This window comes from Lissotriton helveticus, chromosome 7 (genome assembly GCF_964261635.1).
Source record: "Lissotriton helveticus chromosome 7, aLisHel1.1, whole genome shotgun sequence".
NCBI lineage: Eukaryota > Metazoa > Chordata > Amphibia > Caudata > Salamandridae > Lissotriton > Lissotriton helveticus.
The window spans coordinates 1,174,100,033-1,174,126,351 of NC_136068.1; the positions used below are offsets into that span (position 1 = coordinate 1,174,100,033).

General features: G+C 43.9%; 1 protein-coding gene across 2 annotated transcripts in view; it reads left to right on the forward strand.

Moving 5' to 3' along the window:
- Window positions 1–26,319, forward strand: part of PRKCA (protein kinase C alpha) — a 1,411,833-nt gene that overhangs the window by 1,194,156 nt on the left and 191,358 nt on the right. For both annotated transcript variants that reach the window (XM_078654315.1, XM_078654314.1), the window contains 2 exons: window positions 3,673–3,764; window positions 24,133–24,195. In XM_078654315.1, coding sequence (XP_078510441.1) covers window positions 3,673–3,764; window positions 24,133–24,195 — 155 coding nt within the window. The remainder of the gene's footprint in view (window positions 1–3,672; window positions 3,765–24,132; window positions 24,196–26,319) is intronic.

Here is a 26,319-nt window from a genome sequence, read left to right on the forward strand (position 1 = left end):
CTCTCCTGTGTTTGTTGGGGACTGCTGTCCTCCCCAAGAATCGTAAAACGCCGTACAGAATCATGCAGCGGGTTTTAGTGCTGGCAAGGAGGTTTGTGGCCATTACTTGGAAGGGGATGAGGGCTCCATCAGAGAAGCTTTGGGTTATAGATATCTCAGAATGGGCGGTGGCAGAGGAAACCCAAATGAGTCTCATGAGAACTGATGCCAAACTTCCAGTTGACTTGCAAAACTGGGGTTGCTTTGTCAAAAGTTCTTGGATCTGGAGGGAAATGGGGTGGGGGACGATGGTGAGGGCAGTGATGACTCAGTGTAGCACTTGGGTGCACTACTTCGACGTGCTCGACAAGGATTGCATGTGATCTGTAATGTTTACTATGGTGGAGGGCTATGTCATTGTTTCCCTATAGTGTCTTATGGGGTAGTTGGACAATTGATGTAGGCCCCGTGTGGCTCTACTGTGTATGTTCTCCATCTTGCTGAGCTGCTGCTTCATTGTTTATTGTAATGTGCTTTCGAATGCCATGTAAAGGTTTTTCTTTAAGAAAATGAATACCACTGCATGCAACATCCAACTAGTAGCTTGCCTACCCATTTATTTAATGGTACAAATGAAGCAACATAGTAATTTGATACTTAGCCACCATAAGCTCCTGGTTCAAGATTATGATACTTAAATGTTTAAAAGCATGTGGAATACACTGAAGCCATTATGCTTATTTTCACATTCTGCATTTTAATATTGAACATTCGAGAACCTTGTCTATTTTGCCCAGGAAATTCTAAGGGATAGTGCAGGAATGTCCGGCACTGCCGCACCGCCCTCCAGTACGCCAAAAGTGTAGGTGTCAATGGTAGTGGTTGGGGGCCCTCGACCATGCCGACAAGAGGAGCCATAACAACCCTGACAAAGGAATTGGGTAGAAAGCTTGTCCCACCTGAACCCAAGGTTTACCATCGAGGCCATTGTTTCAATAGATGGAGGGACGAAGTCAGGCAGCCAAGATATATGTGAGGACGTCCCAAAACCCCAAACCTCTTTCTGCTACAGATCTACACAGTGATGCCTTCGCTAATCTCGAGGACTTACCTCCCCACACAAAGTCAGGCATTTTGACCCGAATTTGCATGCGAGTCGTTTTGGGGATGGCCAGAGGGAGTGTTTGGAGAACATACAGAAGGGGGGCATGAAGTTCATTTTATTCTATTAAGCCTTCCCAGCCAGGAGATCTCCAGCTTGCCCCATTGATAAAGGTCTTTGATGAAAGAAGTAAGAAGAGGCAGAATATTGCTGATATATGCCACTTGTGTGTGGTGGTAGTCGGATCCCCAGAAAGGTAATCACTGATGTCTCCCACTGGAAGCCGCCTCTCTGGATGGGGTCTTTATGGCTATTCAGGGGGTTTGCCGCTCTCATGCTCAGTGATTCTGAAAAGCTGATGCTAGAGAGAAGTAATCTAACTTGCTCATCAGTGCCGGGATAGTGGTGTCCGGGTCGGTAATGAAGCTATGAATATTGTCAGCAAAGAGAGCCAGCATAGACTTTCTGCCATCTATGATCGTGCTATGGATTGCGGGATTGGATTGGATCCTGGCCACCAAGGGTTCCGTCATGAGGGCAAAGATTAGGTGCGATAAAGGACATCCCTTCCATGTGCGCCGGGTAAGCATAATCTGTGGGGAGAAGGAAGCATTGATTTTGAGCTTGGCAGCAGGCTTCTGAAAATCAGCATGAATGAAGGCTTTCATCTTGAGCCCTAAGTGGATTTAGTCAAGAACCTTGGATAAGTATACCCAGTCGACTATGTCGAATTCCTTCTCAGTATCGAGGGAGAGAAGAGTCATTGGTTGCTTTCGCCGTTTGGCCACCTCCATCAGCGCCACAGCTAGGTGTGTGTTGTTGTTGTTTGCCTGTCGATTGCGAATTATACCAGATTGGGTTGGTGCGATAATAGAAGGCCTGAAGTGGTGTGGATGGGCCACTAGGATGGAAGCAAACAATTTCACATTGCAGTTTAATAATGCTATGAGCTTGTACGATGAGCAGTGGGTAGCGGGTTTACCCGGTTTTAGGTGGAGCTTAATATGAAATTAAAAGATGGTATTAGTAACCACTCCGGAAACCAAAAAATAATTGCACACCTTTACCAGGGATTCTATCAAGAGGGAGGCGTAAGCTTTATGAAATGTAGCCAAATACCCGTCTAAACCTGGCGCCTTTCATGAGGGGAGATTACTAATCATTGTTTGGACATCATAAGGGGAGATGTCTTCTTTAAGGAGGCGCATGTCCTCAGCTCTATCCGGGGAGGTGTATGTGAGAAGGTAAACATCTTGATATTGGGCATTGAGATGTTGGGCCTGGTAAAGAGTAGAATAGTAGTGATGAAAAACTCAAATTATATCATCCGTCTCCAGTTAAAGATGACCCTCAGCATCTTTGTGGGCTTAGAGCCTATCCGCGGTGTAACCCCATTCGTAGTAGTTTTGATTAATGTAGAGCAGGTTCTTAGCTGCCTATTTCATCAAAATATGCTCGAGTTCCCCCCTAAGGTGATGCAAATCTTGCTGAGTTCAATAGGCACAATCTTTTTTTTTGCTTCCATTCATGCAAAATAAGTTCTTGCTTATCAGGTCCAAAGCCATGGAACAGGCGTAATGTGCCTATAGCCTTAATTCATCCCTCATTTTAGAAATGGAAAGGGATTTTAGGCTTTTGTCAGTTTAGCATACACCTGGAAGTGCCCCGGGTCGTGTCATAATGATTTAGGTATTTATAGATATAGAGCATTCATCGGGATAACCAGTTTTTCACTGAGAGTGACTCTATATTTGTTGATATTTCCAGTGACACAATCTGTTCTTGGTGGTGGTGATCGAGGATAAACATACGGATCCACTCCAGGGCAGATCTCTAGACACCTGCTTAATATTTTTTCATTCCCTTCATCAAGTTCTTGTGGAGATCATCCTAGTGAGCATGCCGGGGGGTTTAAGTAGTACACAAGCTGTGCTCCTATATTAAACCAAGTGCCGGAGGAGTGCTTTTCTGATGTTGGCCATGGTGGATCCACACTTGCTCACGCCTGAACCCTCACCGATGATCATGAAGCATACCGTTCAATTTAATTTATACTTGTCTCTGTCTTGACTAACCAAGAATTTCCTGAGATGTGGTGAAATTGAAGCTTAGCCAGTATTTAGCCAGGATATTCAGGTTGACCGATGGTTTCTTCAGGATAACACGATTTACGTTTAAGAAGGCCGTCTTATTCTTGAAGGAGACTTCTCCCTAATGTTCTCCATTTTACATTGAGGGACAGGCGACTTCCGATAGATCAGTGATATTATTAAGGTAAAGGCCATCAAACTGTTCTGTTTTGTATGGACAGAATTATTGTTATTTGTATCCCTTCTAGGTAAAATGTGCACTTCGGTTAAACTGTTAATTTGTCTTATTTTGGAAAACAGCATGTTGGAAACATTCAGGTGCATAAATGTTCTTTGCAAACGTGATATACTGGTCAAAGACTTGACATGAAATATCTCAATCATCCTTTGAGTGCTATATTTATATGATATTATATCAATTGGTTTCAGTATGCTTGGCTGTATTAGAAGTTGTTAACAACATTATGCTATTATTTATTATTGGTTGTTTCTTTGTTGTAGGACCGCCTCTATTTTGTCATGGAGTACGTAAATGGTGGAGACCTCATGTATCACATCCAGCAAGTGGGGAAGTTCAAGGAACCACAAGCAGTGTGAGTTTGCGGCACTTATTTTATCTTCGCCAGATTTTCCCAGCGCGTTAAGCATGTTCTATACAGGTTCCCTCTCAAACATGGATCCTGGGGAAGGATCATGTATTTTAATCATCGCCTATATGGCCAGAAACTGTATTCATAAAAAAGTAAAAGTGCACCTACAGCTGGGAATGGTGAAGCGCAGAGATGGCATGGGCGCTAATGCGCAGATGGAACTTGCGTAGCTAATTAACGCATTCTCCGCGACTAAGTTGTTTTACAAGTGAGTATGTTCCCCATGTTAAAAGTAGGAGACATTGCCATCCTTTATGAAGTTGGTGGTCAGTTCTCTTTCCTACAACTTTTTGGCAGTCCGTCAGTGAAAGTGGCCCATTTTCTGAAGTGTTTTCTACCAGGGGGAGAGCATCCCGACCTTAGGCTGGGGGGTGGAGGGGAGAAGAAGAGGGGTGGTGAGTTATTCCAGGCATTGTATACTGTATTCCCAGTGGATCCTATCAGTTTCTTAAAGTGGAAGTAGCTAATATTCTGGGTTATTGTTTTAGTCAACTTAATTTGCGCAAGTGACCTTGGCTGAGGTCCCCATTAGTGTGTTATGCTAAGTGCGTGTTTGTCCTTGTGTGTGCTTATGAGAGAGAGAATGTCATCTGCCATATAGACAAAGCTTCCTCTCTTCTCCTATCACCTTTCCCAGAAAAATCATTTGCTCTTTGATGTGTATCTGGACGGCTGATGGCCATTCATTATGCAGAGTCCTGGCCATGACTAGCTCCTGCATTCTTATTACACAGCAGTGCACTGGCCGCCCTAGTTATTCAGAATCCACCCTAGTAAGTCTTCAATATGCACATTTTAAAAGTCAGAGTACATCCATGCAGCAAGTGGAGGAGAGGGAGAGATTTAATGGCAGACAAACACTCTTCAGTGGATGCCACTGGACTTGCCAATAGTGGATTTGCAAATTAGCTCAACATACATTACAGGCAGTACTGAAAGGCCACGAAATATTCACATTAGCATTTTGCTCAACCTTAAAAGTGTGCAAGGAAGCATTGGAGATCCTGGGTGCAAGTCCGTCTTGTGAAATGTTCGGCTTGCTGCAGGCCAGTATTGAGGGTCGCCGGCAGAGTTCACCTGAATGCCGGCCCTAGTTCTGGAGTGGACGGGGGAGCATGAGAGGTGGCATGCTACCTGCTAATGGTCTGGTCTGGCATGTTGTTCATAGGCAGAGCTGCGATTACTGGCTGCTAGCAGTAGGAGATGATACAGGCCATAGTTAGGAGTGTGTGCTGCTTCCGCCTGCAAGCCCAACTAGCACTGTCCAGCCATGCATGCAATGCATCATAATATCATGGTTCTTTTTATAGGAGGTCACCCACCACTGGCGTGTGTGTCATTAGACCCGCCGCTACTACTACTAGCAACTGTGTCCTCTCCCAGGCTGAGGCTCCTGACCGGCCAACATCCCAGCTCAGTGTGGCTAATCAATCTGGTAATTGTCCATCCGTTACCATCTATCCACAGTTTTTCCATGTCGAAGGCCTGCAGTGTGCCTCGCTTTGTTTCTGCGCCATGTGCAGCTCTGGGTACATTTGTTGCTGCTTTAATCTGTGCTGCTCCAGACCTTTCTCCATGTCTTCGGTAAGGGCCACACACTACAAGGTGCCAAGCTGGTCAGAAGACTAGGGACAGACAGTCGCACGGGTTGTGTTCCTACGATTGGCAGTTCTACCTGATGTTGACACCGTGGGGCAACCGTGACAATAGATTGGATCGTTGTTCAGCCTATACCCACCTTCCAAGCACCGCTGCATGCACACGTGCTACCTGACATGGCTACCAGCCCAGCGCCATTGCCATATTGAAAATTATAAACTCCAAGCTTTCCTGCTTCCACTGATGAAAGAGGAGTTTTGGGATAATTAATTTGTGTGCATTGCATCTGAAGTGCAAGCAGTTCATTTACAGAATTACATTAAATTAACACCACTCGTTGCCACACTGGGCACATGGACACACCAGGGCTGATAAAGGAGCATGGGGTCTTTCACTCTCTACTCTGTCGTCCCCCAATCCGCTACGTCCCCCCACTGCAATGCAGCACAACTGTGTGATGTGTGGATGCTGAATGAAACTCTCACCAAATGCAAATATTCTTTTCCAAGCGCCCTTTATCGACAGAGTAACCTCTTTGTTCGTTTTTCTGCATTCAGTGTTACGGAATGCTTTTGCATGATTGTAGAACCTGTAAGTTACATTTGAAGATGTATATAAAAACTCCGGGAAGTTGCCAATAGCGGAGAGCTAAAGTTGGACCAGGCCAAGTGAATCCCGTGCTATTTTTGTCATCCAATCAATCAATACGGAGTTGACACTAATCACCCGCGAGGGTATCCGGGCACTTCAGTTGAACAGCTAGATCTTAAGTACCTTTCAGATAGCTAGGAGGGAGCTGGAGGTACGGAGGTTTAGAGGGAGGTCGTTCCAAGATTTAGCCATGAGGTAGGAGAAGAAGCGTCCTCCACTGTTGCTTCGGCGGAGGCGGGGGAATGCAAGTGAGAGGGAGGTGAAATGCAGACGTCTGGAGGGTTGGTGGAAGTTCAGGTGGTGGTTGATGTAGGCTGGTTCATGGTTGTGCGTGACTTTGTAGGTGTGTATCAGCATCTTGAATTGACAATTTTTCTGTGTGGGGTGTCAGAGGTGTTGCTTGAGGTGAGGGGTTATAAGGGTCCATTTGGGGAAGTCAAGGATGAGTCTGGCCGCTGAGTTCTATATGGTTTACTGTCTCTTCAATGGGTGTGTGGTCATTCCTGTGTAGAATGAGTTGCCCTTGTCCAGGTGGCTAGTGACTAGGGTTTGAGTGACGGTTTTGTCTGGTGTTGAGGGGAAGAGTGAAAAACCAGGGGATTACACTACGTTGATTTGGGTTTTCGAGTTTGCTGTCCAGCCGAGGTTACGAGCATAGACTTTCTAGTGTGGGTTCTAGTTCGAAGGGCCACCTGGAGTCATTCCACAGGGAGGTGTTGTTTCTGAAGATCAGCACTTCCGTTTTGTCGTTGTTGAGTTTCAGACAGTTGTTTTTCCTCCATTTGGCGACACTCATCATACACCTGCGGAAGTTGGCTCTCGTGATGGTTGGATCTTCTGAGAGCAGCAGCACAATTGCGGAAAACTGGTTTGCTGACACTCATATTGCCAATAGAACTTACCACCTCAGAAAATCTGTCAGTGACCTCAATATTACCTAGTGCTAGATTTAGGTACTTAGTGGAACCATAGGTGTTTACAGTGGGTGGAAAAGCAGTAGCATTAAAAAGTGGGTGTACACCCATAAAGTCACAGATCATAGTTCACAATGGTTTTTCATACTGAATTTGTACTTTGTTACTCAGTGTTGAAGATCTATGGTTTAGGTGTTCAAAGTGAGTATGAACAACCATCATATAAAGTAAAAAAAATCTTTTAGTCCTGTGGCAATTGTGAGAAAAAAAACCTGTGCGTTTTAAGCATAGCTCTAAGGCATGCCAAAGTTAGAACTTAGTTTGATTGATTGATGTTAAACATAATTAATAATCAATCAGGGGTTTACATAGAGCGCTACTCACCCGTGAGGGTCTCAAGGCGCTGGGAGGGGCCCGACTCCGGATCAGTCGAAGAGCCAGGTCTTGAGGACCTTCTTGAACGTGTGCAGGGTCGTGGAGCGTCTGATGTTCACAGGGAGCTCGTTCCAGATTTTGGCTGCGATGTAGGAGAAGGGTCTCCTGCCTGTTCTGTTTCTTCGGATGTGGGGGACCTCTGCCAAGGTGAGGTCGGCGGAGCGGAGGTTCCTCTTGGGTACGTGAAAGGATACTCTCTCGTTGAGATATTTGGGTCCAATGTTGTGGAGGGATTTGTAGGCGTGGGTGAGGAGTTTGAAGGCGACCCTCTTCTCTACGGGGAGCCAGTGGAGGCCTCGTATGTGTTGGGTCATGTGCTCATGGCGCGGTGTCCCGAGGACGAGTCTGGCTGCGGCGTTCTGGATGGTCTGGTGTCTGTGCAGAAGAGTTTTGTTGATTCCAGCATAGAGGGCGTTGCCGTAGTCCAGTCTGTTGGTGATGAGTGCGTGGCTGACGGTCCTTATGCAGTCGGGGGGGATCCACTTGAATCCACCCCTAAGTGACATTTTCTTGTTCTCAATTAAGATGTTGGACTACTAATTTGGACTGCAAACAGCCCATTACTGAGAAGAATTGAAAAAGTGAGTCATTTTTCTTTTATCACATACTCATTTACATTACCGTCATTTAGTAAATTAAATAGTATACAGAGGAATCGTTTCGGAACAATTGCTTAATGGTGTGAGACGAGTTCAATGTAATAAGTATCAGCGCCTGCATGCAAGGTGCTAGGGCGCATTGTTCCATCAGGCTTGACACATTCTCTCACCCTGATAGTTCTCATGTCCTCCGCCATCTACGCCCTGTGTGTGATGAGGAGAAGGGAGCAGCACATGTTCATTCTCCAGATTAGAGGCGGGGAGGGCCTCAAACGAGGAGGAATCGCTGGTGTTCTTTGACCATCCAGTTCTGTTGTTCATTATTTAAAGCCTGTATTCACTCTGCAATTCGTGCATAGGAGCAAGTTAGCAAAAGCAGGTGGCATGAATATCCAAAAATCTGAAGCAACTAAGAAAAATGTTTGCAAATGGATGGTGAGCACACATGGATTTACAGAATCAGACGTCTGCATGAACAAGCATTGCCAAAAGCAGTAGGTTTGTCTGTTTGTTAAGGGAGATGTTTGGTAATAGTCAGAGAGTTGTGTGTGTGATGCCCTCAGTTGTCCCAGAAAGCAGATCCTATGATGAGCAATATCTTGGGCTGCATTAGTATGGAAGCTGGGAGCAAGACCTCCTTGCCTAAACAAGACTACATTATCAGATGTAAGATGTACCCTCACAAAGGAGAGTTATGAGCAGGAGTCAGAAGATTACGTTTGCACTGTAAGTGCCAAACATGGCAAACTATAACAGATGCTCATATTCGAACCATCATCTACTGCACCCTCCGCCTCAGAAAATGTGCACGAGCACCAGGATTGTTTGCATTTTTGATGAAACACTACATGCAGGAAAACTTATTGTACAGACAAAAGTGAATTAAATTGTGTGGTTTTTAAGTTAAATTAAATGCTATTAGCAGGATGCTGGAGACAGAACCCCCCTGTCTCTCGGCATGTGGCACTGATACTTGTGCGGGCATGTTGACGGGATGTGCAAAGCGATGAGACCGAGGTTTTTGTATTTCAAGAAATTTCAATAGAAAGTGAATTTGCAGGACACAGCACTGATAAACAGAGAATGGCTGCATTGGGTACAGGTAGCAAGTCGGAAAAGATGGGAAAAAATCAAGTATAGGTGGAAGGAAGCAAACTAAGGATAAAAGAGTTGCAAGGCCCCTGCCCCTCAATGAACCTTTATCTAAAAAAAGATCAAAGTACATTTTGTCAAATTGCAGAGCTGCCATAAAGTGATGGTGTAGAAGGGTGCATGACAAACAAACTTGTCATTAGGGAATTCTGCACGGTCAAATAAATGTGCTAAGCAATACTGGGACGCTAATGAGGAGGAATAGAGTTGCTGTTTTGGTCTCTTCATCTGGCATAGCCAAGACCACACAGGACAGATGCTTACCTGAGCATTGTCAATAATGTGCATGTAGTAGTTGTTTTTAGCAAGAGAACCGTGTAGGTTGATTAACAACTATGTGGCAATAGCAGTGGAACATAAATGGTGTGTGTGTGTGTATTGTATTGTATTGCATTGATATAGCGCTTACTACCCCAGACGAGGCGTCAAAGCGCTTTTTCAGCATGTAGCACGCTACTCTGGGACCCATAGAGGATTTGTGTTGAATTAGTATAGTGAAACATGATAGTAAATTTTAAATGGTGGATATGTTAGTCAGTTATTTGGATTCAGAAGGATAGCAGAAGGATAGAAGATGAAAGAAGGTTCGTATTTATATAGCGCTTCTAACCCCTGATGGGGTGTGGAAGCCTTTTTTTGGCGAGTAGCACGCTACTCCGGAAACCCATAAAGGATTAGTGGTGAATCAGTATTGTGAAATATGAAAGTAATTTGAGTGGTGGATATTAGTCAGTTATTTGGAGTGAGAAGGATAGCGGAGGGATAGAATGGAAAGAAAGGTTTGCATTCATATAGCGCCTGTTACCCCTGATGGGTTGTTAAAGCACTTTTCTGGCGAGTAGCAGGCTACTCCGGAACCCATAAAGGATTAGTGTTGAAAATTAGTATAGTGAAATATGAAGTAATTTGAGTGGAGAATATGTTAGTCAGTTATTGGGTTGGGTAGGGGTAAAAAAGGAAAAAAGGTTTGCATTTATATAGCGCTTGTAACCCTTATGAGGTGTTGAAACTCTTTGTTGGCGAGTAGCATGCTACTCTGGAACCCATAACGGATTAGTGGTGAATTAGTATAGTGTAATATGGAATTAGAGAAGTGAACATGTTAGTCTGGTATTTTGATTGAAAAGGATAGTGGAGGGATAGACGAGTGATAACATAGAATTTGGGACCCCCTCTGTGATTAATTCTACGACCAGGGAAAAGAGAGGATTACACTATACATACAATATCAACAGGTTTCCCCCATGGTCAGATCATAATTTCATTTGCGGCGTTGCTCCTCAAATTTTGACAATTAACTTTACATTCAGTACAGTAATGACAATGTTTTTTCTTTACTTAATTATTTTTATTTTCTTTTTTCATGAGTTGTATCAAAATTATTTAAAACAATTTTTTTTCCATTTTCAGTCTTTTTCACAATTAATATAAATTCATCACCATTGGTATTGCTCTAAACAATGAAAGTGAAGGGTAAATGACCCTGTGATTTACAATTTCTTCAAAGTATTTATTTTATTCCACAACCATTACCCTATTACACACACTAACTTTTATACATATCATTCATACCATACCATAATCTTACACACTCTAAAACAATCTCTAAGTTTGAGGTAACATAGATCGTATATGTTATTTAACGCCAGGTCTACGCGCGTTTCGGCGGCTTCAAACCACCTTCCTCAGGACCAGCTTAGAAATGGTTTTATTCTTCCCTCCTCACGTGTGTGCAGGGTATCTTTTACTGAATAACAGAAGATCCATATGAGCATATGAGGGAGGCGCAGATTAAGATGTTTTCGTGTTTATAGAAACCACATCTATTTGTCCTTAGTTAGCCTTGGGTTGATCGTAAAAACTTTTCTTTTTATTCCTACCATCCGTCCTGAATCTTTTCTATTAGTTTCACACCCGTGGTTATTGCAACTTCTGTTAGCGTTATGACGTCCCGTTGCCGAGCTCCTCCCGCATGCTCTCCTTTTCAGTGATCCACGCGTGGTTTCTATAAACACGAAAACATCTTAATCTGCGCCTCCCTCATACTGAGAAAAGAATGTCTCAAGACTCTCATCTTAAACAAAGAAAACATTGAATAACCACAAGAAGAATCCGAGATACCATAAAACGAAAACAAGAGGCACTACTATATCTTATTGCAGAGGGCTAATGGTGGAATGGCCTCCACCATAAACTAGGACTACCACTAAAGATATTGGAAGATACGCTCATATGGATCTTCTGTTATTCAGTAAAAGATACCCTGCACACTCGTGAGGAGGGAAGAATAAAACCATTTCTAAGCTGGTCCTGAGGAAGGTGGTTTGAAGCCGCCGAAACGCGCGTAGACCTGGCGTTAAATAACATATACGATCTATGTTACCTCAAACTTAGAGATTGTTTTAGAGTGTGTAAGATTGTGGTATGGTATGAATGATATGTATAAAAGTTAGTGTGTGTAATAGGGTAATGGTTGTGGAATAAAATAAATACTTTGAAGAAATTGTAAATCACAGGGTCATTTACCCTTCACTTTCATTGTTTAGAGTAATACCAATGGTGATGAATTTATATTAATTGTGAAAAAGACTGAAAATGGAAAAAAAATTGTTTTAAATAATTTTGATACAACTCATGAAAAAATAAAATAAAAATAATTAAGTAAAGAAAAAACATTGTCATTACTGTACTGAATGTAAAGTTAATTGTCAAAATTTGAGGAGCAACGCCGCAAATGAAATTATGATCTGACCATGGGGGAAACAGGTTGATATTGTAGGGATAGACGAGTGAAGAATTTCTTTTTTAAGGTCATAGCAGTAGGAGGAGGCTTTTGGATGAGTAAAGAGGGTTTTTTGAGGGGAAGAGTCAGAGGAAAGAGTTTAGAAAGGTTTGCTTTGGGGGATCGGTATAGTAAAAGATGTGTCAGATGATGCAAGGAGGGGTAGAGTAGGAGAGAGTCAAGAAAGGGTTATTTTGGGAACATAGTGATATGGGGTTTAGGATAAATGAGAGAGTGGGTGTAGAGGATATAATGATTGATGTATGGGTGAGAGATAGGCTAGTGAATTGGAAAGAGTAGTAGAAAGAAGTTTGAGATGAGTCGGAAAGTTGGGCTAGAAGATATATTGAGAGAAGTATAGGCTGAAAAATAGGTTAGTGCATTGGAAATGCTACATTAGAAGAAAGTGATAAATATATAGATCCATAAGTACATTGAAAGTGTATAGATGCACAAAGGAGGTAAATATATGTAGATTAAAGATATGGATAGAGGTACAGGATAAGAAATAGGGTAGTGCATTGTATATGCTTTTTCAGGAAAAAAGTAACCGACACACAGTTCCAGGTACATGGAGGTACATGGAAGCAAGTACATGTAGACCAAAGATGACTATTTTCTTTTTTGTTGTTTTTATAACAACATTATTATTCTACAGGTTTATACAAAGCAATACACAAGGATAGGCACATATCTATAGTGAAAATAAATGCTTATTTACAGAGGGATAAATACAAAGGGTGGGTATTAATGAATGGGAAAATGGGCAGCATTCCTGGCCCTGGTACCGACCAGTCTCAAGCAGGCACTCACCCTTGTCCTCGCCACCCTTGTCCTCTCCACCCTTAGCCTCGACACTCAGGCTGAGATGCCCTAAGTCTTGGCCGTTTATAGCCCTAGTATTTAGGTGACCCCTTCACCCAATGGGAACCCTAGCCCTAACACTATCCAATCACAACACTAGCCCTAAACTCTAGAACCAATAGGAGACCAGGACCTTAAAGCCAATCTTAGCCCTAGTCCAAGCAACCAATTAGTTTCAAAAACCCTGATCTCTACATCCAATAGAGGCCCTAGCCCTACCAGTAGTCTCAACCCTAGTCCAAGCAACCAATGGCACATGAAGCCCTAGTCCATACTTCCAATAGAAAGCCGAACCCTACTCTTAGTCCCACACTTAGTCCAGCAACCAATCACACCGGAAGACATAATCACTACTTCCAATTAAAGGCCTAACCCTAGCCCTAGTCCCACCCTAGTCCCAATAACACAGGAAACCCTAGACCCTACTTCCAATAGAAATATTAACCCTAGCCCTAGTCCCAACCCTACAATGATTGAATCACAGATCCAGAAACCAATCAGAACCCTCAAATACCCAACCAATTAGGACACTAACCCTAATCCAATATAAACATCAGATAACAACCACTACCAGTGTACACATGTACCAAACAATATCAGGCTATATAAGGTCTATATAAGGTCCCAGCTACCTCAGACCAGGTTTGCTGGCCAGGGAGTTAGGAGATTTCAGAATAGAGGTGGAGCTTCCAAGAGACAGACAGGCTCAATTCACACTTTGGACTTCTGCAGGTAAGGCCCTAACAAACTTGTCCTCTAACAACACTATTTATATAAAACGTTAACCCCTCTCCTGGCCAGAAAACGAAGTGCACAGTCCCTATTAAATACAGTTTAAACAGCTTACAACAGATTATTGCTGTCTCAGGGGAAAAGGGGGGGCTGGTTTCACTGACTTGTTAACACAAAATGGTCGCTGGGGGTGTCCTGCTTAATATACAGGTCTTAGCACAGAGCGAAGGAGACATTTGGAGGGAAAAACCGATACTCCCGGGGAATGAGAGGGAAAAACTACAGAGTTTGGACTGCAAATCCCACAATTCAACAGGTTAAATGGAAGCAATCACAGGCAGGAAAAACCACAAGTTTAAACACAAATGGGATAAATTATGCAATCACTGGCAGGTTAAAACGACAATTATAAACTGTAACAACCACAGGCAAAGACAGTTAAAGAAATCTACAAAGAAAAAATAAGATGATGCAATCACAGGTAGGGAAAATCGTTTTTTAAACTTTTTTAGGAAAGAGACAGCACTAGTCTGCCTCCTTACCACTTCCTGGACTCTGCTCACTGCAGTCTGGGGCACAGATAGGCTGCAACTCACAAGATGGAGAGAAGGTTGAAAGAGAGATTCTCCACACTAAAGGCCAAAACAAGTGCCACCTTGAAAAACTATGACCAGTGATCAAAGCCAGTGAATATTTTCACAGCAATTTGCAGATCAAGTTTCAAAGATTAGAGGGATACCCTTTGTGAGATTTGCTAAACAAAAATCAAAAGTACTGAAAATCATAGAGGAAAGATCAGGGTAGTGTGGGCACAGGTGGAAAAGAAAAGAACAGACTAATTTGCTCTTATTGAGGCATTCACAGCACCAACAGCTATAACAAATGTACAGCAATGGTGACCAATAAACTAATCGCAAAGATGATTGGCTGATTCTTTACAGCAGAGCAGATGTAATTGGGGTATACAAATATACACAGTGAGTAGGGTAAGAGCTGGGTTGGAAGGAGCATCTTAAACCAGCCTTGGCTTTTCAGCCAAAGGCACTTCAGGAGTTGCTGAATATACCACACCTGAAGTGAAGTCATTACTTGGCATGTACACAGAGGAGGGAGAGAGTCAACAGACATTGAGTGCAAGTCAGATGGGAAGAGGAAGTCAGACCGCAAACACTGGCAGCAAGAAGGGTAGAATGAGAAGTCCCAGTCAATGAAAGTAAGAACAACAGGAAGAGAAAGAGTCGTCACAGAGACTAGAGGCAAGAAGGATGTGCGGTGGAAGAGGGATCATGGACACTGAACTAAAGAAAGATAATGGGCCGCAGAGACCACAAGCAATCACGAAGCAAGGATGCAATGATGTATTGTAAGCAAAATGAATGACCAAGGTGAAAAGAAATACAAATACCATAAGTGTGCCCAGTGGGATCAGGATCAGTGGTCTAGATACCAGGTTTGAGAAGGTAGAGGGATCATAAACACTTGAGGGAGGTATAATAGGAAGAGTAGTGACCTACCTTGTTAAAATACTGTATTAATTAAAAGTGTGAAAGGCACAGTGCTTACCTGTTCAAGTTAGAGAAGATATCTTGAAAAATATGTATTCACTTCACTTAATCCCCGAACTGCTGTTGGCAAATCCTGAAACACTAGAAAAAAAGACAGCAATTCAAATTGCAGTGAGAAGAAATTATTCTCTTTAGGACGGTGCAGTACAGCGTGTTAACATTGTTATGAGTCGGATTTCCTAAGCCCCCAAAGTTACAGCAAACTTTGCAGCGAACATACAACCAGATCGGTAATTCTCGCCACTGTTTCCGAGTTGTACTTACTGGAGTGACGGGGTACCTAAAATGTGTCAAACCTTTCAGAGAGTCTCTTGATCCCACAGTGAAACAAGCATTGGCATAGCCAATAGGTCTCGTCTTTGTGATCTTATAAGTGTTTAGTCATCCAGCACAATATCCGTGGGGCAACAAAATCCACTGTTACATGACTAAACACTTATACGGTCCCAAAGGCGAGACCTATTGGCTATGCTTGTTCTTATTTCCTTTGTCTTTATGCAGACATGCTTCCTCTTCTAGTGGTGTATCCCTTTTAGTGCTCTGCCTCTTTAGTTTGACTAAATAATAACTTACTCTTCCTATTTCTGATTGTGTGGGCTCTACTGAAATTATATATTATTACATTGCGCATAAATGTTCAGCTAGAAGACACACATATGTTTTAGAGAGAATAGTTGGCTGAATAAGGATCTTTATATGAAAACCCATCAGAGTCCCATTGTGTCAGAAAGCGGCTTTGGGGCAAACAAAAAGTAAGACTAATATGATTGTGTAACATTTTTCAAGGAGGTTTGGGAGTTTGCGTGAACCTTTTCTACTGTATAAAAATGTAACCTTTTTCTATATTTTCTTTTGTTGCTGTTTCCTTAATGTTCTTTATATAAAAACGAATCACATTTTCACATTAACGATGTTATGATGGTGTTTTAGTTTAGTTCTGGTAATGGACTCCATCAACTGGGTGGGGGGGTTTAAGGATAGTGGGAGGGAAGGCTTTAGCGAAACATGGGACCACATGCCTCAAAGTCAGGATTTGCAAATCCTAAATAGTGAATTTTAAGAAATCGCTGTTGAGGATTCGCAAATCCCTATGCATGTAGGAATCGCAAAAAAAATTGCGATTCCTTAATTGCGACTCTCAAATTGAGAATCGCAATTAAGGAATTGCTTCCCATCCATTCCTATGGGCCTAGAGGCCCATAGGAATGAATGGGAATTGAATGCGCAATTTGCGAGTACCAAATAGGTACTCGCAAATTGTGTATGCAATTTCAAGGGTGTAAGGGTGCCAAAAGGACACACTGTTACACCCCTGAAATTGAGATGTTACCACATGTTGCGTACATACATGCCCCAAGGGAATGTGTGTGTGTAACATGAAACTTTGAAAAATGCATTTTAGTGCATTTTTCAAAGTTTTTGCAAATTAGCATCAAGTTCAAATTGATGGCAATTTGCGATCCCTTATTGCGAATTCACAATTTGGAATTGCATTTAGGGAATCGCAATTTGGGACTTCATAAATGCATTCGCAACTTAAGTAATCACAAATTTTGCGATTACTTAAATTGCGAATTTGCATTTGGGTTGATGCATCCCAAATGCAAAAATAGCGGTCGGAAAGGGGCAGAATCTGCGAATCTGCCAGTTTGCGATCGGTATTTTCGTTGATACATGTGCCCCATGCTGTCTGCCATTGTTGATTCATCAGTTTACCCTTCAAACTCTAGGGGTGGGGGGAAGGGAGATATTGTCCAATGTGTGACCCCCCCACTCCACTTCGATGAGTGAAATATCTAGTATATTTCTGCTTACCAGTTCATTCCTTTGTTCTACTAGCAGGTATAGTAACAGGCAGATACTCATACATTCCGAAGTAGGGTAATTGAGAGGTCACTGGGAAGGTCAGGTTGTGTTAATGAAATATTTCCATGTAATTGTGACTGTGACTCTTTTAGAACTGCATTGGGGAGGCAGAGAGGGCATTATACATCAGGCCCACGGGTTTCAATGTCCCGAATTCCTGCTGCATCTATAAATAGATTTCTAAAGGAAGAACTTCACTCTTTTGTGATGATGTGGCAGGTGACAGGGCCTAGCACTATACAGATGCTGCTTTCTTTTCGTTTTACCAGAGCACAATTTAAAAAAATATATATTTGGAAGGAAGTGCCCAAAAGGGCAAAGCAACCTCTGAGCACGAGACACATCAGGCGGGGAGTTTGCATGCCTGTTATTTAATGCTGATCTCTGGCTCGGTTGCTGTTCTGCAATACGTCTTGTCGCATGAAACAAAAATCAACTCTGGTCTGAAATGGCAGCACATCAGACATTCGTTCAATAGGGAAATTAGAGCTTAAGAAGAAAGCAGTGTTAAACTACAACAGTATTTTAATAGGAACACTTGCTAATTTGGGAAAACACAGGGCCTGAGGGATACTTCTTACTGCAGAGTCTTCATCTTTAAACTAGACTGGCTCCAGAAGATTTTTTCACCATAGCCCCTGTGCACTAGTAGGGGACGTCATGCAGCTATGTGTCGACCTCATCCTGCTCCGGAAGAGCCGCATATAAGGGCCACCTTAGCACTCCGTTCCTTTCTTTCTGCGCTTTAGTACACAGATCTAGAGCCAACTTCTAACTTTTTGTCATCAGTTCACGTTTTTTCCAGAATCCTTTCCAGTGTGCAAGGGAACATGTCCCCTCCTAACTCCAAAGAATTTAACCCTTGTAGGGACTGCCACAAGCAGATGTCTGTGACAAATCCCTTTGAGGTGTGTGCCTCTCGTGTTTAATTTCAGGCCGTGACTCCAAGTTGTGCGAGTCTGCCCTTGCGTATCCCAAGGTGATCCTGGATTGCAAAGCAAAACTGTATGTGACCGGACACCAAAGTAAGTTGACTAAATCCCATTTCCCCTTTAAGTTGGAGGTGCACACCGGTTCCAACTCTTTAGGCTGTTCCTGATGCAGGTCTTTGTCACAGTCCAAGTCTTTGGCTAAGTCAAATTCTAAGAACAAGCATAAGAAGGCCAATCTGAAGATGTTCCAGTCTCTCCACTCACTTTCTGAAAAGTTGGGTAACATCAAGGTGCTTCCTGGTCTTGCTCTTGGTCCCCCATTGATGAGGTGATTCCAGAGCTGATCCAGCTGCATCACAGGTTTACGTGGCTGTTGGTAAAGTCGCAACAGTTTGAATCTTTCAAAGAAGGCATGTTGTGTATTTAAGCTCTCTGCCAGCTCCGTCTGGCATACCTCCAGGCCCCACAATTACCATCAGTGGATCTCACCTTCGGGCCATATGGGCTTTCTGAACCTATTTCAATTTCAGCTTTGACTCCGGAACAGACTCCATAACTGGCACCAAGATCCACGTTGGTTTCTGCCACGTGGACACCAGACTTGATGCCACTGACACCGGAGTAGGACGCTGTTCCTATTGTAATGTCTGACTCAACTAAGTTTGACCAAAGTCGATCCTAGCACAGTTGCAATGCACCCGGACCCAGTTAATTTCCATTCTGCTAAAACAGTATCCTTACCGAAGAGCCAGCATCCAGCGCACCAACTATGACACTTCCCCAGACACAGGATTAAGTTCTCACCCTGGCCCTTCAACAGAAGAGACAACCTTATGTACTGTAGTCATCAGACAACCAGCAGAGGTCTTGGACTTACTGATGACTTATGTTGATTCAATGAGATGTGTCCTTACCAAAGTTTGGCAGTCTGAGCAGACTTAGTCCGAACCCTTGTTCTTGTCCACCTAGAGATAGACTGGTAGCACAACCCCACATACATGGTCCAGGTGACCCTGCTTTTTTGATGCAACATCCTTCTTCTGAGAGTCTGGCAGTTCAAGCATCTATGAGCAGAATTAATCCCAACTCATTCCCTACAACCCCAGACAGAGAGTCCAAGAGAACCGAGAACTCATTCCCTACAACCCCAGAGAGTCCAAGAGAACCGAGGCATTCGGGAAACACGTGTTCTTCTCTGCTAGTCTCACCCTTTGGCTAGTCAACACCAGCTTCTTGCTGGGTAGTTAGTCCCATGTATTATGAGACATGAACGCAGAGATTTTGCTGGTAGTTCCAGAGGAATCACATGCCTACCTGGCACATGTTATTCAGGATGGTCAGGACACAACCAAACACATTATAAGAGCAGGCCTGGACACTACTGACTGCCTAGGCAGAGCAGTTGTGAGTAGCATGGTGCTCAGACACCACACATGGATGAGATCCACAATCTTCTCGGGTGATGTTCAGGTATCAATCATGGATATATGCTTATTAATGGGTCTCAACAATTTGACAAGAAGGATGTTTCTGCTTTAGAGCTCTTCAAAGAATTTGTGCCGCAGCACACTCACATTCGCTCTATACCCGCAAGACAGTATCCCTAACAGTTTCTCTCCCCTTTCGAGGCCTCACAAGGGGTTTTGCATACAGGCAACTACAAGGCCCACCATCCCATCCAGAAGCAAACCCAGTCCTTTTGGGATTGGGGATCTAGTAGAGAACGTCCCGGCCAGCAGAGGCAGCAAACCTCCCAGTCCCCCACTCCTCCGACAGCAGCCACCAAGCTGCTTTAATTTGCACTTAGTGGCACATAATCACCCTGTGGGACACAGAATCAGTAGTTTCTTTCAGAAGTGGCAGACCATAATGTCTAAAAGGTGGGTCCTCGAGTTTCAAAGGCGCTATGCCCTACCATTCTTTTCCGACCCACTGTATCTTGCACCGACATCATAGCGGCTTTTGTAAGACTAGTTTTCCATTTTCGCTAAAGGATCCATAGAGTCTTGGCTTTGGAAATGTAAACTGGAAGTTATGATATTTCCTAATGCTGAAAAAGGGCAGAGGCCTTCTTTCTATTTTAGATTTCTGATCATTCAATTTTTCCTGAGGAAGGCAATTCTCAGGCAGGCTCACGTTCTATCTGTCCTGGATCCAGGAGTCTGTTGTACCTGCTGGATGCTTATTTCCGCATTCCCATCCTGCAGTCCCACAGGCGTTAATTGCCTTTTCATGATGAACCAGGACCATTTTCAGTTTGTTGTGCCCCCTTTAAGCATCACAGTGCCCCTCGTGTGTTCACACAATGGATGTAGGTGGCTCCAGCATATCTTTGGATGTCGGACATCCCAGTCTTTCCCTACCTTGACGACTGGCTGTTACAGGCAGGCCTGCTACAGTTAGTCGATGGCGAACCTCCTGGCATTGTTGAGGTACACTATCAACATGCTAAAGTAACACCTGACTCCTATGCAGACGCTCCTTTTCATGAGAGCGGTTCTGGATATGGTGGGTTATCGGGCCTTTCCGCTGGATCAATGTGTGCAGGACACTCCAGCTATCATCCTGATGTTTCATCCTTAGTCCTGTGTCTTAATGAGGGTGACTCGAGTCTTATTGGTCTAGTTCTTCAAACATGCCAGATGGCATATGCGAACTAAGAGAACCTGTTGGCTTCCATTCAGACTTTGGTGGAGACCGCTAAAGATCTGCAGTTGTAGCTGCCTGACCACAGTTTGACCAGCAGCAGACCCCTTTCTGTTCCCCACATAGAACTGATGCATCACTGCTGGGTTTGGGAGGTCATTAGGGAGAGGTGGAAATCTGAAGACTCTGATCTCCAGCTGAGACCTGTCTCTACATTAAACTGTTGGAGTTGCGGGTCATTTGCTTGGTGTTGAAAGCTTTCCTACCATCCATCAAGGGGATGCTGGTTTAGGTTCTCACGGACAACACCATGGAGGTGGTGGAGTAGTGTCCTGGGTCCTGTTCCAGGAGGTCTTGCACCTCTGGAACTGGCTGAATCGTCAGGGCATTTCCCTAGTCATGCAGCGCCTGGTGGGATCTTTAAATGCAAAAGCAAATAAACTCCGTTGCATTGGCGGCCCCTCCATTAAGTACCGCTTCGCTGTCAATTAAAATGATAATGAGGTTTAAACCCGTTTTATTACCCTTTTACTTTAATCCCCTGGACCCATCCCCAGGACTCTGGCGAGTCTTGGGTGTGGGTTCAGGGGGATGATACTGCTGGTGGAGGAGTGACCGTGCTTTTCAGTCTCGTCATTTCGTATGAGGGTTCAGCCGGCTGAATCCTCATGCGCAGTGAAGCTCTCTAAAGCCTCACCAGGCTTGCTGGGGCTAGAGAGAGCAGGCACAGGCTCCCAGTCTGCCTGGGAGTGCAAGTTGCCAGCCAAAACTTTCATGCAGTGTCAGGATTGGCCGCAGTGCAGTCTGGGAGCCTGTGCCATAAGAAAGAAGAGTGGGATGCAGCGACTGTGTTCAAGGTATGATTTAAGAAAAAACTTGATTAGTGTTTTTGCCTCCCACCACTCCTCCCCCCCACCTCTCTCCTTCGGCCCACCCTGACCCTTTGGCAGGGGACGGGCGGCTAGTCGGCAATGCCTAGGAGATCATGAATGGCAGTTACACCCTGGATCCGTCTTTTCACCACCATCAAGAAGGCTGCCACTTTAGGAGGATCTTCTGTCACCACAGCAGGGCATAGTCTTGCACCTGGGCCTGTGAAATCTAGTAGCAGCAGTTGATTATGTTTGATCTCACTCCCGAAGTAGTGGAAGTCTTCCTTTCGGTCAGACATCCTTCTGCTAAGTAAATTTACACCAGTTGCTGGGAGAACTTTGTGTGGCACCCTTACTACCGACTCATTGCAGGCCAAACTATTGAATGTATGGTTGTTAGTTATGTCTTTGGCCCAGCAAGGACTTGCTGTGGACACAGTTGAAGGTTAATTGTTGGCCCTTCCAGCCTTTTTTCATTTGGTAGTCATGATGTCCTTGTTTAAATTATCTGCTGTGATGTGATTTCTTAAAGATTTTGCTTGTATATTTTTTACTTAACCCTTTGTGATGTCACAGCGGGATCTTAAATGGGTCCTTATTTTTTAATGTGAACCACTTGTGAGCCAATGCACACCTGCCCTTTATGTCTTGTGACTCTGATGGTATTCTTGTCGTGATAACCTGAGCTCGTCGTGTGAATGAGCTTCAGGCTCTTTCAGTCCAATTCCCCTACACTACCTTCTTTCTGGACAAACTAGTGCTGAGGACTAGAGCAACCTTTCTCTCAAATGTTGTGACTTCCTTTCATGTCAGAATGTCCGTCACACTTTTGATGTTTATTGCTCCCCATCACCCCTCAAAAGAGGGGGAGAGACTCCACGGTTTAGACCCCAAAAGAGCATGTACTTTTTACATTGTTTGCAGTAAAAACCGTAGACTGGACAATCAGTTCTTTGTGAGGTTCTCTGGGGCAAAGAAAGGCAAGGCAGTGCAGGAAAGGACATTTTCTAGGTGGATAGTCCTCTGCATTAAGATCTGCTGAATGCTGGATAAGTTAAAGCATACTAAAAAGTGATTAATGGAATGCTTGAATTAATCTTGGTGACCGGTAATTACTCGGGTGACATCCCAATCCGTTCTTATCATGCACACCCTGTAACTTCAGTTTTTACCCAGCTATATGCAAATCAGTCCCGACTGCTGCAATTAGATCAGTACAGCCCCAAACTGACAAGCCAGGTCTTAACTGAAGTGACATGGTATGCAAAATAATGCGATACGATGCAATGAGATGTGAGGTAATTACAAATGGCTGAGATTAATTCGAGCATTCCATCCTTCACTTTTTTGTGTATTTTTTAGTGTATCGCCCTAAGTGGGATAGGTATGCCCAGACATGGGCCTAGTGCACACAGTGTCACTGGAACCAAGCTGTACCTGGCTGATGAGCCAATAACTGGCTGGGGACAACTGGTCCTGGGTTGCTTGTGTTCTGGTTCACAGAGGACCTGGTTTGGCAGTTCGGGCAGGGTTGTTCCAATTGGAGAAGGGTCATGGCTGATTTGCATATAGCTGGCACCTAACTGAGGTGACATGGTGTGCAAAATAACAATGCTATGTGGCTAGAATAATTACCGGTGGCTGAGATGAATTCAAGCATTTCATCCATCTCTTTTTTGTATCCTTATACACACTGTCTAAGAAGCAGCCTCCAGAAATACTATTCTAGCAGGGCCAAGGCTGCTACCACTGCCTGGCACATGCCTGGCCTGTGGATATTTGTCAGGCTGTAACTTGGGTGTCGGTGAATATGTTCACAAAGCACTACTGCTATGACAGCCAGGTCTGGCAATAAGGCCATTTCTCCCGCTTGGTGCTGCAGGACGTTAACATTTGAGTCATTCCACAGAAGGAACACCTTGGGGAGCATGGCTTTGGTATCGAACTGTGAGGAGTCAGGTTACTTACCTACGGTAAATCAATGCTGATTTGAGGGCAGGATGTCCTAGAGATTACTTAGCCCAGTCAGCCCTAAAGCAGATCCTGGCCCCTCAGGCCTATTGCAAATTTGATCTGTGTTCCATATTGACAATCTGGCCTTGCATTCAAGAGGTAAAACCACACTCCAGGGCCATTACCTTTATACTTGCATTTCTCCAGGTATGAAGAACGAAACACACAATATATCCGTCTGATCCAAAGTCTTTAATTCCAGGGGTATTATGCAGCTGGTGTGCATCAGCATCCCCCACTTTACTGCATCACAGTGCCATACTACATATGAGCAGGCTGATGAGGAATAGGTGTTTTAAAATATAATGGTAAATGTATACTTGTAGGACCATAAAGACATCGCTAATTCCTGTCTTTCAGTAGGACAAGAGCAGACACTGGAATCTACAACACAAAGCTATTGAACAACCTTTTGAGAATATTTACAGGCAGAGTGAGATGGTCTTTAGTGGGAGAGTTTTCGATGGCTCTAATCAGTTCTGCCTTTTAAAGGTAACTTCGATGTAACCTAATGTCATGGCCTCTAACTTGCACTGCTGCTCTTTACACTGAATCCCAGGGATTACCCAAGTGAGTGGTGCCGCCACACAACCTTGAATTCTTTGCTTAGTTAGGATGGGACTCCCATTGGCTCACAAATGAACACCTTGCATGCACAGTGGCCTGACCTGCTTGTTTTTACTTTACAGGTTTTATGCAGCAGAGATTTCTGTTGGGCTCTTCTTTCTCCATAAGAAAGGCATTGTTTACAGGTGAGTGTTTATTGGGATCTCTCTTCATGTTTCTAGCAGTTACATCTCCCCTAGAGAGCCCACGGGTTGGTTTCACAGCTGGAAAGGAAATTGAAGATACCCTATACTTGGAAATGTAATCACTTTGGTGTTGATAAGAGTTGCCAGTTGTGGATGGGGCTCGCAGCATGTTGATGTCAGTGGGATGTGGGCTGCTAGCTTCTGTGACAGTCATTACATGAAGTCAAGTTTAGACATGTGTAAGAAAACCTCTCTTGTGCACGTTGACTGATGCTTTTCGTGTTAATATCAACGAATTTGTGCTGGCTTCGTGTGCTTTTTGAGTACAGCAATAGTTAAGTGATTAAGCTATGTCCATCAAAAGAAAAGAGACTACATGATGTATAATTGTACAGTGAAGAATATGGTATAGATCGGATTGTTTTGCAATACAGTGTGTACAGCTGTACACAGGTTATGGCCCCTGCAGATGTGTAAGAGGATCCTGTGAACTGATGTAATGCAAACATCCAGCAGAGTAGATTTATAGGACATAGGAGAAGCAATAATTAATACCAATTCCAAAAATTCTTTATTTCGGCCACATGGGCCATAAAAGATGCAATAAAATACAATACATATATTTAAAACACAGTATTTACATATAAAAGATTCTCCTGGACCTGCATGGGGTAAGGAATACAAGATAATACAAGATCAAGAGGACATTTTCTTCCTTATTATCCAGGCTGCCATTAAAAATTTTGAAACAGCAAAGACAATATGGCCCTGAGTGTTGGTTTTCATGACCCTGTAGGCCTGTGGGTACTTCCTGAAGCCCAGGTTCCGACACAAAGGTGCTATCCAACGCCTCCTCGGGCTCTGGTAAGCGTAGCAACCAAACATTATGTGCAAATCATCTTCATCATGGGCTTTACAGCATGGGCAGAGTTTGTCACCCCCTGTGGACCATTTGTGAGAGAGGAAAAATAAAATCCATAAAAGGTTCAAACACATAAGAATTTTTGGATTCCATAAAACGTCCCGTCAAGGTGCCACTATTATGAGCATTATCCATGTCAGCGAGGTTTTTGTTCTTGTACAGCTGGGCAAGAGTTTTACGCGAGTTCCTTTGACAGCCCTGAGCTGGGTCATCCCATAAGTCTGGCAAATTCAGGCTAAACAGTTCCGACTTGATAAAAGCCAGCCAGGGAAATTTGCAGTTGGCATTCAACCTCATAACATGAATAAGGTCCTGTCTATAATGATACAGTTCCTCGGTGGTCCATATCCGATGCCAAAACTTCACAGGTTTCGACAGAAGGTCCTCAGCAATAGAGGGAAGGCCCAAGTCTAGTCTTAAGGGGAGGAGTGGCGTACCTTGCGGGAGAGCAAGTAGGCGTCTCAGAAAACTATTTTCCACACCTGCCATAGCCTTCCCTGCTTTATGTCCCCACAACTCACTGCCATACATGGCTGCTGCCTTCGCTTGGGACCTGTATGTTTCCAGAGCCGGGCTTACAGGCTTAAAGGTGGATTTGTTAGCCACCTTCAGGAGTGCGCCCGATAGCTGGGAAAGTTTCAGCCTAGATCTCGCTACCTGGCAGTCCCATGATAAATTTTCTTGGAGTGTTACCCCCAAATATATAAAGGTCGAGACCCTCTCAAGACTAGTCTCCCCCAGTTTAGGATTGGGTCTAGTTTTGGTAGGGGGGTTGAAGATCATAAACTTAGTTTTTTCCGTGTTCACCTCCAACCCATGTTGGCGACAGAAAAGGCCAAAACCATTCACAATCCTCTGAATCCCCATGGGGGATTTGGAAAGCAGGAGGGTATCGTCAGCAAACATTATTGCCGGTACCCTCCTGCCTGCCAAAAGCGGGGCATCATTGTCCTTAACAGCGTCAAGATGTTGAATGACGCTGTTGATGTAAAGACAGAACAGGGTCGGGGCCAGGACACAGCCCTGTCTGACGCCTCGACGGACCGGGAATTTGCCCGAGAGCTTACCATCCCTCCCACACCTTACTTGTGCATAGTTGTTCTCATGCAACCTGATGATGATACTAAGAAGGTGGGGGGGTACTCCTAGCTTTTGCAGAACCTCACATAGTTTCCCTCTAGGGACTAGGTCAAAGGCTGACC